This window comes from Chiroxiphia lanceolata, chromosome 1, assembly GCF_009829145.1.
Source record: "Chiroxiphia lanceolata isolate bChiLan1 chromosome 1, bChiLan1.pri, whole genome shotgun sequence".
NCBI classification, from domain to species: Eukaryota; Metazoa; Chordata; class Aves; order Passeriformes; family Pipridae; genus Chiroxiphia; species Chiroxiphia lanceolata.
The window spans coordinates 57653089-57667846 of NC_045637.1; the positions used below are offsets into that span (position 1 = coordinate 57653089).

General features: G+C 37.9%; 1 protein-coding gene across 2 annotated transcripts in view; it reads right to left on the reverse strand.

Annotated features, from left to right (window-relative positions):
- The window catches only part of TMX3 (thioredoxin related transmembrane protein 3), a 29494-nt gene extending 22514 nt beyond the window's left edge, over positions 1-6980 (reverse strand). Inside the window, exons 1-4 of one of the 2 annotated variants that reach the window (XM_032696912.1) lie at positions 6896-6944; positions 6592-6646; positions 2357-2396; positions 1032-1155 (exon numbers count right to left, since the gene is read on the reverse strand). In XM_032696912.1, the coding sequence (XP_032552803.1) occupies positions 1032-1155; positions 2357-2396; positions 6592-6646; positions 6896-6944 (268 nt within the window). Of the gene's footprint in view, positions 1-1031; positions 1156-2356; positions 2397-6591; positions 6647-6895 lie in introns of both variants that reach the window. The other variant, XM_032696920.1, reaches the window with a different exon arrangement.
- Between the last annotated feature and the right edge of the window lie 7778 nt (positions 6981-14758).

Consider the following 14758-nt stretch of genomic DNA (forward strand, 5'->3'; position numbering starts at 1 on the left):
GATCCATGAAATGAACTTGAAATTTCTAATGCTCTAGACTTACTATAGCAAATAAGTATCTTTAAGATGAAACAAAATTTCTGTGGTTTTACAGAAAAAGCTACATACAATAAATTGGTGTTTGAGACAAAATCATTTTGATCTCAAAAGACCAAACTCTGCTACAGGTAAGCACAGAAAAGCTGGAATATCACTGAAAAAAGTATTCTGCATGATATTTTAGGCAAATACAACAAAGCTGAATAACCAGATTTAATGGGGGTTAATTAAAAATGTTACATGTATTTACAAAATTTTATTCCAAATAGATCTCCATTGGGCCCCACTCCTCCCTATGCCTTCCCTCTTAAATATCCTCCTGGTTCAACACAGATTCAAGTGACATGACAATAAACAAGCATATGAAAACAAAGAAAATACTGTTAAGCATTCAACAATCCTCTCACATCTACCCAAATCACTTCTCTGAATACCTAAAGTTTTGGGTTTTCTCTGAGAAGGTCAATACACAGGAAAAGTAAAAAAGAAAGCCTTAGAGCTAAATTTGGTTCTTCAGGAAGACATTTACGGAGAAAGATGAGAAAGAAATTGGCTCAAGAGTAAATTCAAAGATTTCAGCAGGCTTTCTGTAACAGCTTAAGGACCGATTACCTGGAAAGAATAACAGCGAGAACACAAAGCACTTCTCCAACAGTAATACAAGGAACCTAAAACTGGATGCTGTCAAGAGACACAGCACATAAAATGCTTAAATAAGTTCTCTAAGAGGCGTATCAAAAGCAGATCTTTGAAAAGCTTTTACCTTCCATTTGTCAGGAAGAATTCCCTACACAAGCAGAAACAAATGTGATAAAAACTGCATACTACAGCAAGTTGTCACTTTTAGAAAGAAAAAGATCGGGAAACTGTTCTCCAGTGACTGTTTGCATACTTGTGCTATGATACAGAACAGAAGAATAACTTGATGAAAAAAACTAACAGTCTCAAAACAGAGTCTGCAATGAAATTACCCCTAACCAAACCATACTTACTAGAAAAGGAAGTTGCATCCATCTTCCCAACTTTTACTGGAGAGCCCATGTTTCTCATTTCTATGCCCACTTCATTCCACACAGGCTCTAGTTTCTTGCAGTGGCCACACCAAGGTGCATAAAACTGAGAAGCAAAAATATTTTATTAAAAAAAAAATAAGTTAGTAGAAGTTGATTACACAATTAACCCTCAAATCATTAGCAAGGCTTATTTTCCACTCACGGTTCTCCTTATGTCTTAATAAAATTGCAAGTTAATTACAAGGCTAGCATGACATGCAGCATTTATGATTTGGTCCTGCTTTTATTATGAAAGCACAAGTTTGAAAAGAATATATTAAATTGTTGCACTATTACATGATTTCTTATTTAAAAAGACAGTGTGGTAACATTTTTAAAAATCTTTTGGAATACTTTCCTCTTTTTTTTGAAAGATAAAAGATCACGTAAACAATCTATCCAGGAATATGTCAATATCTGTCAACAGGGGAAGGGCAATAGATACTATACCTACTTCCCCAAGCTGTCCTCTGGATTTCAGTTCTTTAGCAACTACTTTTATAAAAGCACAGTGAAAAATTGATCCCATTTTCTCAGGACCAAGCAGAGCTGAGAGACTTTATTTCACCTTTCTGCCTAAGTCTTGCTGCAACACCTCAGTGAAATTAATAGGGAAGATATCGATGTTTTGGTATAAGTTACAACCTGACAAAGCTGAATTTTGTTTTGTTATACTTTACTGATAACTCTGAATCAGCACATTTAGTTTTTCCCCACTCAAAAATAACAAATCTGAATAATACAATTTTGAGCATTACAGTACATACTTAGGTGAGATAAAAGGAATTTTACCTCATCCACAAACAAGCTCAATCTTTTTAGCAATTCCTTGTCCCTGAAATAAGGAGCACTGAAACTTTCCAAATAAGTTAGAAAAGTAAATGAAGCCTTTCATGTATTTGATCTTGCAGTGCTAATAAATGTCTAGAACACCAATTAGCTGGTATAATTAGAGAACAGAACCATAACAATTTTGAAAAGAGGTTATCACCTCCTGATTGTGTTAAGTAACCTGCTTTCTTTTTTTAAGGACTGCAAAATATAGGATGAAGCCTATCTGCACGCAATATTCAGCCTATTCCTGGTTCACTCTGAACAATATAGATTGTTTTTCCATCCTGTCAGAATTACTGTCATGGAATTTTTCTGCATCATGCACAAACAATTTTCCAAACGATGAAGCAGCCTTACTACAAAGTGTAGCATTGTACATTCTATCTTTTGATTTCCACTAGCAGATCTTCCCATTCTTCTCATATACTCACATCTACGAGCCAAATATCATCTTTACGGTTTTCTTTAAACCTAAAAAGGGAAAAAACGAAATCAACAAATCTGAAAATAAAACAGTGAAGTGCATGTGTGAAACAGGCAAAATCCACAATTAAGATTCTTTCTTTGGGTGTGAAGAAACAGAGGAGATAATATTTTCTAGTACTAGCAATGCCCCTGCACATGCTACTACACACACAGATGTAGGTTCCTATAATTACTTCCCAAGACAAAAAAACAAACAATAACAACAACAACAACAAAAGAAAAACAACAATAAATAAGAATACATACAAAAGATATTTTATTATCATATGTATTTTAAGGGGAAGAAGTATTTTGCAGTTGTCTTAGTGATATTAAATATTGTACACTGCTGTATTTTTACAGATCAACTAATACAGACTCTTAAAGCATTGGTGTACATTGCTAATCTTAGCTTTACTGAATGTAAACTAAATAAATTATCTCTAATATTAACACACAAAGCAATTTCAGTTCAACCTCCTTTAACATTCTACTATAGGTGTGTCAGTTTATGACTTTATTGAAGCTGCACACAAGAAACCAACTTACTGGAATAAAAATGTTCAAGTGATTGATAAAAAACAGATACACAAGTACTACTGAATATTCTTAATGCTGGACAAATGACATTTAAGTGAATTGACTAGCTTTATTAACTGTAAATCTGTCACTAAATGCTAAAATCCCTAAAATAAAAATAGAACATGATAAATCAAAGTTCTTTGCTACCTTCCAAAATGTCGCTTACACATTTCACTGAACTGTTGTCACTACATGATAATATGAATTATTGCATTACTTAACGATTTCTATGTAGATAAATAATTAAGCCAGAAATTCAATATAAGGTTTATTTCTGTAAGACAGGTTTCATAAAAGTGACTAGGACTGGGATTAATGTCACATGCTATAACATACATGATACCACATTCTTACTGCAATGCTCCTATTGTGAAAAGAAACGAATATTTTTATATAATTATGTAGTGTGTGATCTACACTCTAAAATCCAATTAACAGAAGTTATAGCCCAACTCACCAATTCCCAATACACAGCATGCCTATAAATGGCTCATAGGCAGTAAGCAGAATCAGAGAATATTTATTATATTTCATTTAAAGCTGAACCTGTAATAGTCCATAATGGTCTTGAAGAAATACTAATGCTGATGTTGGCTTGCTGTTTGAAAGAAATAATTCAGAAATCATGAATACAATCTAATTACAGTGCTGAGTGTTTGAAACTTAGAAATGCAGCATTTCACTGGTAAATTCCAGCCTTTTTTATTGATGGTATAACAAGGTTGCAATACCTGTACAGCAGGAAAGGTATTTGCAGCAACTAACATAACACTGCTCTAGGAAAGTAGCATTTTTAAGTCACAAAATTGCTTAGTTGAGCAACTCACTAAAAATTTACTTCACCACCCTAAATGCTATAGAGTTAATGAAAGAACCAGTTAGAGTCTGGCATCTCTTGAGAACTCTAACAGAGCTACAGCTTATTTCCAATTACAATGTTAAATAATTGGTTATGATGCAAGAGGTAGAAAGCAGCTACCGAATCATAAGATCCTGGTTGTGCTTCAATTTAGAATATCACTTTTGCTTTGTAAAAGAAGAATTTACAATTAATTGTTCTCCTACCTCTGCCACAGTACAACTGTTATAGGAGACTGCAAAGAACATTACAGCACTGAGAAAGGTAGACTGAAACCTTACAAAACCAGTACACAGCAATGCAAAAAGGAAAAGAAAGGAAACGTCTGGAAGCTGAATATTCCGATGGAATCTAATAACTTTGGCCTAAGGTAATATAAAAAATACCATAGTTTTTACAATAATAAATTTCATTCACAAGCACCTATTTAATCAACTGCCACAGAAACTAAAATTTCAAGTGTGACAAAAATCCAACTATCAAAACTCACTCTAGTTTTGGTAATGTCAATGATTAAATTACTAGACAGTATTAAGAAAGTTCAATATACTGATGAACAAAAACAGAAGTTTCTCTACAAAAGAGTATTCAAGCATTCTATGAAGGTGCTATTCCTAGGAACTATAAATATATTTTCAGTTGTAACATTTCAGTGCCTCTTTTTAAATGAATTGTGCAATCAATCCCCTGTCAACTGACAGAGACACAATCACATTGATGGAAAGGTGTTGCACATCCTTGAAACAAAATTATTTGTCTCAAATACATACATCTTCCAAACTACATGATCAAATGTTCTCTCAACCGCCACTTAAACCAAGCACCTCACTTAATCACGAACAGTTAAAAGAAACCAGCATGAAGCAAAACTGAAAACCAAGCCCACAATTACAAGGGCCTTCAACCAACACAGCTGCTGTGTTTATTCCTTGTTGTCTTGCTTCTCACTCCCCTTGCACCGTTTCTTATGCTTCTGATCCTGCGTTGAGCCACCAGTGCATCCTCACAGAGAGAAAAATATTTCCCTTTTTAATTAGGTTACTTAACTGCTTCATTATTATACTAGAAGAAGTGCACAAACATTGCAAGATGAATACTGATCTGAGGCAGCAGATCAGCAGCACAAGCCAATAGGTACCACAGCTTTTATTCTGCATCCCTTCCATAGCCCAGCTGGGTGATACTGAGTACCTTGTACCTCTGTTAGTTCTGCTCTGTGACTTCTTTTCCCATATCCTGCAAACTTGGGAAAGGGATGCACATCTTGTACTACCTGTCATTTTTTACAACTACCAGAATTCAAATAAAACCCAAAACTTTCAGCAACAGCAAAAAGTCCATTAAGTTTAGGTATCTATCAAATGGAAAATTTGAAATTTCACCAGTCACTGCTTCCAGGTTTGTTTTTTTAAAATTGTTATCCTGATCTTTTTCACCATTTGCCAATTAGTTAAAAAAGAAAAAAAGACACAAAAAAACCCCCGTCCTGAACAACTCACCAATTCTTACTCCCAACTGCAAAGACAGGTATCTCTGTAGTTTTGTAGTTGAAAAATCCAAGTGTTGTAAAATAGAATTTTCTTTTATCGGTTATTTAAAAAGTTATGTGACTACAGATTTATGTTTTCTCACTCCAAAACAGCAAATGCATTTAAATTCACACCTGTACAAACATGATATGGGAATGTGATGCAGGAGCACAGATATATTCACTTAGCCTATCTTCAGTCCTTGAAAATATGAGTCATGTAATTTATGTCAGGTAATTTTTCGGGGCAACAGCACCTACGTAACCACCAAACTGCTAAAGCAAGGCAGTACACAACCAATGACACTACACAATCAGCTTAATGGCAGAACTGCCCATTTCAACTCCTACACAGTCTCAGGGCTAATTCTGCTGTAAAGGCACGTTTTTTCACACTGGAATGTAACTGGCACTTAAAGCAGCCACGAACTAGTCCTCCAAGCCTCCTTCTCTTTTCCGTTTCTGGCCATGCATGAATGCATTTATACTCGTTCTCCCAGTCCCTTGCGGCAGCCATGCAGCAAACTCTAATGAAGAACTTGGTTAAACACAATCAGCTTTTACTTGGGGCAGGCACGAATACACCACTATATTAACACTACCAAAAAGTAAGAAAGAACAAGGAACTCCAAGAACATTTCCAGCAATACTTCCTCCAATAACAGCTTTAAAAACGCCTGAAAAATTGAATTGTTCCTCAGGTTCATTAACTGAACCTATTTAATAGGTGAGATTGAGGGAAGGCCTCATCACGGTCTACAACTTCTTCATGAGGGGAAGTAGAGGGGCAGACACTGATTTCCTGTCTGAGGTGACTCAAGGGAATGGTCTGAAGTAGTGTTAAGGGAGGTTTACGTTGGATATTAGAAAGAGGTTCTTCACCCAGAGGGTGGCTGGGCACTGGAAGAGGCTCCCCAGAGAAGTGGTCACAGCACCAAGCCTGACAGAGTTCAAGAAGCATTTGGACGATATTCTCAGTCACATGGTGTGATTTTTGGGGCTATCCTGCATAGGGTCACGAGTTGGACTTCAGAGCCTTGTGGGTTCTGTCTAATACAGAACATTCGATGATACTTCAGGCCACAGTCTTTCTACCATGACTGCTAAGAAAAAGGCAAACTTTTCCAGTGCAGTTTTCTTGACAAGCACACTATGCACAAAGTCTGGGGTCATGTTCCCCACAAGAACACAAGCACTATTTAGGCCATAAAGCAGGACACCCCAGTACTTACGACTCATCCAGATCCTTCACAAAACCGGCGCCTGACGCCACCACATGTGCCACCACTGCGAGGCAAGGAGAAGCGTTCCGTGAGTGATGTCCGAGTCACCCCGGGGCTCTCACCCACGCCAGCTGACAGGCTCACCGCGCTGACAGCCGCCCCTCCTCCCTCGACCCTGGCCCCTCTCGCCTCCAGCGATTCCCCACAGCCCAGCCCGCCCCGCACCTGCCGCCCTGCTCCCAGCCTCACCGCTTTTACCTCCCTCTATCCCCCCCGCCCCAGCTCGGAGGAGCTGCTGCCGCCCGCCCATCACCTGCCGCCCAGAGGAGACCCCGCGTTCGCGCGCCCGCCGCCGCTGCCATGTTCCCGGGAGCCGCGGAACGGCCGGAACGGGAAGCGCCGACCTTTCCCCACGGCGCACGCGCGGAGGCCACGGGCGAGGGGCGGGAGGTGGTGGCGGCTTTGGGGGCGCTTCCCGCAGGCAGGGGGCGGTGGGTCTGGCTGAGGGCACGGTGACCACCGCGGTCCGGCCCGGCCTGGGGGTCTCCGCGCCGCCGAAGGGCGCTCTTGGAGGCAGCGAGCGGGGAGGCGAGTGTGACACCGTGACACGGGGCCGGGACGCGGCGCGGGTGAACGTTGTCATCTCCCCGGTGGGGAGACTCGTTCAGCTGGATCAATGTTCTGGTTCCTTGCAAAAAATAAAACCACGTCCTCCTTTGAGCAGGAACATGTGTGCCGTTTGTCATGTTGCCCGCTGTCTGCCGCGGGTAGAGCTCATCCCGCACCACTTGGCTGCGGTGTCAGCAGCCGTCCTTCAGCTTGTGTGCGAAACACTTGTTCCCTCTACTCTGTGTCTGTAACTTTCTCTTTAGCTTCCCTCGTACAAATCTGTTACAGTCTTTCCTATTTTCAAGTACTTCGTTTCTCTGTCAGTGCAGATCTGCAGGTCCTGAAAGGTCAAAGAATCCTGCTGTGAAAGGTTTTTTAAAAAGCTGAGTGAAAGCAGGGCTGGGATTGCTCAGCCTGGGAAAGAGAAGGCTTGGGGGGTCCTAATCAATGTGTATAAGCATCTGAAGGGGGATGCAAACAGAACAAAGCCAGGCTCTTTCCGGTGGTGCCCACTGACAGGACAAAAGACAATGGGCATAAACTGAAACACAGAAGGTTCTCTCGAAACATCAGGAAGCACTTTTTCACTGTGAGGGTGACTGAGCACTGCCTACCAGTCCTCCACCTCATAAGCCACCTGGACATGGTCCTAAGCAAACAGCTCTGGATGGTCCTGTTTGAGCAAGGGTTTTGGACCAAATGACCTCCAGATGTCCCTCCTAACCTCAACCATTCTGTGATTCTGTGTTCTGTTCCTTCTCAGTTTTGACTCCTGCAGTCTAAGTTCTTACATACACCTTTCTCCCTATGTCAGAATTACTTTCTTCAGCTGTACATGTAAATGTTTGATATCATTGTTGGAAACAGACTTTACCTCATTCTTGGGCTGCTCTGTGTATGCATGTGTGCGTGTGCATATCTGCTAGTATTTACATGTATGTGGATACATGTTCTCCTCCTGGCTGTTCATTACCTTCCTCACTAGGCCATATCTAGTCTGGCAAAGACCTCCTCTTCAATTAATGCTTTGTGGGTAAAGTATGTTAGATTCATCAAATGACTCCCAGAGTTGTCTACTCATTGGAAAAGCTAACTTCCATAAGTCCATTGGCTGAGAAACAGGTCAAGGCCTGAGAGTATATGCCATAGCTCACATTAGAATTCTGAAGTATCTGACTCTGGCCTGTGGTAGACATATTTTTTCTTATCCATATTTCACTGAGGGATTATACAGCATTAGGTCTTAAAAAAACTATTTCACTTTTTTTTTCCCCCTAATCACCACCACCACCACCCCCAGCTAATAAGTTCCTAACATCTCTAGTGGATAAACTGTGACAATTATTCATTGAATGCAGAGAATTTCTTTTCCATGCATTTCACTTTCTGTATGCCACAGTTAGCTAAATACCGTCTGTATGCCTGATCAAATGAAAGCTGGCATCTTTTTGATCTTAATCTAGCTGCTGTCTAGACTGAGACAATGAAAACAATTTACTCCATCAGTCCTTTAGTAGAAAATCCATACCAGACAAAATGGGGATAGCCAAGTAACTGTTAAATTAGTATAATCTTGTTTTCTTACTCAGACAGTTGGCTTTAAATAACTTTTAAAGTGAAATAAACATTTTATATCGCTTTGTATGGATTTGAATAAATTCCTCTAGATCCTATTCGTTAGCTTTGAAGTTTATTCTCTTTGCAAATAAGGGAATATGATTGTTAAGCTTTTGCATTTGGCAAGCCAGGGTTGTCTTCTGCAATAGAGTACAAGGCAGTATTCTTGAAATATTTTATCTTGAAATTGAAGGAGTCACTTTATATTTACTTCTTTGTAATTAAATTTATGTACACCCACATCCACAACACTGTGCTATATTTATTTATACAGTTTTTTATGAAGCTTTACTGTAAAATGTATATAAAAGGTAGTTCTTGCTCTGCAGCCAAGTAAAAGTATTGTGGGAACAGCGTATAACATGCAAAACAAATAGACTGGGTAATAATGGATGAGGTCTAGAGAAATGTCAAGGGGTTTTTGTGTTTTTCTTATTTCTACTATGAATATTTCACTTTAAAAAGATACAGGATTAATGTATTACTGTTAATAGATTACTAAATTCCTAAATTCACTGGAGAACTTAGTGTACAAAAGGGACGATTTGGTATAGGCACTGAACAGAAGATACAGGGAAAAAAAAAAAAAAAAAGGACCATGAAGGATAAGAAGCAAAAAGCACAGAGAATACTATCAAAATCCTGCGAGGTACTGCAGGAAAAAGTGGGAATTATAGGGAGATCAGTAATCAGTGAAACATTGGAAACTGAACATCAAGGGTTCAAAGATTCCTTCCAATCCATATACTGTAGGAAGATTTAATGGTCCTGCTGACCCAAAGAGTAGGGTTTTTTTTCAACCTGTTAGACAGGGAAATTCAACAAAGACAAGTTCCAAGCTTTGCCTCATGGCCTGCTGAAGGTGGTTTTACCGCGCAATTTTGCTGTTGCAAGATTTTTGATCTGTTTGAGCAGTCTGTCCACTCTTCTTGACCTGTATGAAGGGCAGGGAAAAGGATGGTTTACCTGTAGCTCTATCTAAATTATACAGTCCTTAGTTTTCTGGAATGTATGTACTTTTGCTTTAAGAGAAATAATCTCTTTCAAATAAATTTCTGTCTAAGATTCATTACCTTGTAAACAGAATATCAAGGTTGATTTCAATACACATTTGCATAAATAAAATACTTAGATTATTAAAATTCTTTTACGCATCTTTAATATTATACAGTGGATAATGTATCCATGACACCGTACTAAAGGAGACTTCCCAGCACTGCCCAGCCAGGCATGAAAGGTTGTATGGAAGGATCAGATTAAAAATACAGAAAGGGGATGGAAGAGTAGAAAGAAAGAAGAAAGATGTGGGAAAAAGAGGAAAGAAAGCAAAATGAGAGCTTGGACAAGAAAAGGAGGCACAGAGGAAGATGTAAGAGTGTTCTGATATGGACAAAGTTTTGGTGGTCAATTAACAATGTGGCCCACACCAAGAGCTTATGATAGGAAGGGAAAAAGAGATGTGGAAAAGACAACAGGTTCTATCTAATGAAGAAGGCAAACCAAGAAATTCACATACCTTCTAATTTTGCCGCCAGTAGCGTCCCTCAATGATGCTACTATTTTGGGGTATATATTAATATTTGTTTTATATAAATTTTACTGTATATTTTTATTTCATTGTATCTTATATACTAAATATATTTGCTATTATATGAAATTTGTAAACATCAAAATGGCATTTCTGAACATTTACACAAAGATTTTATACAAAAAGTTTTTCAGCTATTCATGTTTTCCTTTCAGTTGTGTGAAATCTGAGAAAGTGTGGAAAAATATATATTTTAATTTTAGTAGAAGTAGTCCAAGAATTAGCTTAGTAATTTCAAAATTAAAAGAGATTTTTGAAAGTATAGAAAAATATATTTCCCATTACTTCATAAGGAACAGATGTTCTGTATTTCAAGAATATTCACCTCCTTGGTATTTACCTTTTATCAAAAAGTTAAAATAACAGCGCTCACAATTAAGAGCTGGTGTCAAGACATGTTAAGCAGAACAAAAATCTGAATAAATATTACTCAAATAGCTTTTCATATGAACCACATGGACTGCCGTAATGAAGGAGGAGGGAGGCTATGTACTTAATTCAAAAGAGATAAGTGCACATTTGTGAACAAACACCCTGGTTTTATATGTTTAGAAAACACATCTATGCACTTGTATAACTACATGCCAGCAACAGAAGTGTTTGTCTTCATGTGTAATACCAGTACTATCACAAACAAGATCATCAGTAATTGCATCATTCAGTATTGAATGTTTTAATGCACAATATGCTGCTATACATAGTTGATATCGGTGCTCTTTATTTCTCTTTTACTACAAGAATAAGCTGTACTGATATGTAGTATCTTCCTATAGTGGCTGCACCTATGATAGTGGGTCTGTACCAACTTATTTGTGTCGGTATCTAAGTCTATGCCATAAAATGAACTAACCAGTAACATATTTTTCATGAATCATAATTAAATTCAAATTACTAATAAACTTGCACTGAAATAAATTCATGTTTAATTAGAAGAACACATGATCTGGTACACTTTGGGGACTTTTTACGTGCCTTGCATGAGAATGCTTGCAGGTTTTGCAAGGTGCAACATGAAGTAGAATCTGAATTAAAAACATAATTTTGATCGCACTAATACTGTTGACACTGGCAGTAGGACTTGTCTGGTCCTGCATTAATAATTCACCTTTCCATATAACTTTAGTTTAAAATTCAACTAATCATTAGAGTTTGGGCCTTTTTTTGTTTGTTTGGTTCTTTTTGGGGGTTTTGTTGATTTTGTTTGTTTGTTTGTTTTGGGTGGAGGGTTGTGTGTGTGTGTGTTGAAGATTGAATTTTTTTTTCTTTAGTATTATATTTTTATTTTTGTATATTTATATGCATTCCTTTTATTACAGAGACACCTGGTGGCCTTTGGGTGTATTTACAGAAACAACATTTTTCTTTTTTTTTTACTGGATTTGCTGGATTTGCTTTATCCTTTATATATCACTTATTTAGAACCTCCTCTGTTATGGCACTGTATAATTTGAAAATCAAATTGAGAACACTTACACATTATCCAACATGTACTAGATATTGATTCTCATGGCTGATCATGATTATTTTTCTAGAATCTTCCCTGTCAGAGCTGTATGCAAGAGAGATTTGAGCATATTATAGACTAAGTGGAGTAATAACAGGTTTCTTCCAGAATTTAATTTTTAGAATAATAGGTATTTGGTTTTCATGTTTTCAGTATTCAGTTTATATATTCTGTTTCTGATTTGTCTTATTCCAAGAGACTGAAATAATGACCAAAAGGTTCTGTCAGAACCAGTTTAATGTTCAGATCAACATGTTAGTATATGAAGGAAATACTTTCTACAATAGAAACACTGGCAAGAACAGGACTATGCTATCATAGAAAAGTTTTAATAATGCTTCATGCATACGTCATTTTTTAAATAATAGACAATTACAGGCAATTACACAGCATAATAGATAATTACACAGGATACTATCGTTAGATCTCTTCTTACACCACTCCCACACTGCCAGGCAGACAGTGTCGATCAGGTCCTGATGCAATGCCTCTGGTGATACAGCAGCTTCTTCCAGTTTCCATGACTGTAGCTGTCCCGCCACAGCAGCCCTTGACATGCACCCACAGCAAGGACCTGTTCAGACAGCTCCAGCGGATTCCAGACCTTCTTGTAATGCAGCTGGGCATGGACATAACCTGCTGCAACCAGGTGGACGGGTGCTGTTGTCCAGCCACAGCCTTCCGAACCAGCAGCTAGGCTTTGGTTTTAGGTAAAAAAAAAAATAAAAATCTCCATCCACTTTTTCCATATGGGCATGTTCTGCTAAGTAAATTTTAAATGCTAGGTATCTATATTTTAGTAAGGGTGGGGGTGAGTGGGAGTCAAACTGAATTTTTGCTCCTAAAATACATTCCGTTCACTTCAAGGAATACAAATAACATAAGAACATTCTTATCCAAATTTAGAATGTGGTTTTACAGCTTTTACTGTAAGGAATCAAAATTGACATTGCAATTATTTTTGTTGGTGATTATCTTTCCGGGTTGTTTTTTTTCGTTCAGTAGTTATCAGATTTGCGCCCATAAAGTCATTTAATTAATGCAGTCATTTTTTATTTAAAGTAATATTTGCAGACACTTTGAAGTAATTTTTTGCAATGCTTACATTTACACTTCATCTGAGGAGTGGTTTTTGCATCTGAATTTCTGTTGTGCTTAGTGCAGTGATTTTCTGTATGTTGCCGTGCTGATTTGACATACTTTGAAACTCCAAGAGAATAATTAATGTAAAAGAAATGTATGAAACTGTAGGGACCTGTCCTCTGCAAGATTTGTATTTAGCCTTATTATACTTTAATTTTCACTCTTATGCTGGCTACCAGAATACTTCCCCGTCACTATGACTGTAGGAACCAGAACACATTAACAGTATTTTAGGGAGATCCAGAGGAAATATAAAGAATTATTCAACAGTATTTTCTTCCTAACTTAACCACAACTTTTTATAGCAAAAATATTCAGCATATAGGAGGCAAGAAGAAGAAAACAAAAGAAAATATGCTTTAAATTAGTGTTAGTTAACATAACTGCTGGTGTAATTTAAGTCAAAGCACATTAGTAATAGTGTGGTCAGATAAATTTAGAGGTATTCTTGGTGTGCAGCAGATGTTACCTGGCAAATAAAAACCTTGTAACTTGAGTCAGGAGACAGGCAAAAAGTTGAAATTACGCATGGATGAAGTAATTAGTGAATTCTTGAAGACCTGATTCAGAGTAATTTAAACAAGGATTACTTGTACATCTTGACAGTTTTTAGACCTGGCCTAGAAAACTGAATGCCTGTATTTGCAAGTGTTTTTCTTTAATAGAAAGATGGTTGCAGACAAAGAAATAATGCTTTTGGAATTTACATCAATTTGTTTGGCAAGAAGTTCTTCTTTAACTTGATGGAACTGTGCTGAATCCAGGATTGGAGAGCAAGCTTCCATTACTGTCACTCACTTAATAATGGAATGTCCCCCCACGGTAGGGAGTGAACAACTTACATGCCTCATACAGTCTGAATCCACACCAGATGTAAAATAGAATTAGAGTATGCTTTCGTAATAGATTTTATTGGTTAAAAAGAAAAAAAAAAGTTTCCTTGCCTCTTAGCACTATTAAATAGTTATCTTTCCCCTTTCAGACTTTTCAGTTATTGTCTGTATTTGACAAAACTAAATTGTTACTAAAGCAATGGTTCCCTGCTGATGAACAATGTTACATAGCTTTTCTTCATCATACTGATGACTGTCTGGTTGGGTGGTGTCATGTAAGTGATGACAATTGCGTGTTAGAAAGTTGCAAATCTGAAAGTGGAGCAGGAACCTTCTTCTGAGTGCCAGAAGTAACCAGCTTCCAGCCTCCATCTTCATGGGAGGCTTGATTTTCTTACACCTGATAAGCACAGAATCTACCTGCACTCTTTTCATTACTGTTGAAGGTTCTTGAAGCTGCAGGGTCTTGGAGATGATCCTGTTGTTGTGAGATGTTATAAATGACCATTACCTCCACCAGCCACTGAGGACCATCCCAGTGTGCCAAGACAGAAAAGGATCTCTGTCCCACACTGGTCCTTGGCATTGTCTCTGTTGACCCTTTTTGTGACCAAGTTTGTGTCTCTGTGGGCTATTGTTTATGGTTTTCTCCTTTAGTCATTATTGAGTAAAGAATACTCAATACATTGAAAAGGTTCTTGATCCGATGATGATTTTAGTGAATCAGGTGCTCTCCCCTTCCACATGCCCTTACACCAAACTATTTCTCATCATCTCTGATGTTACACAGTCTGGTGACCTCCTCCTGCAGCCACTTTGCTTGGTCACAAGAGCAGTCTGGCAAGGAATCCAGCTCTCCTTACTCCAACATCAACCAGAGGC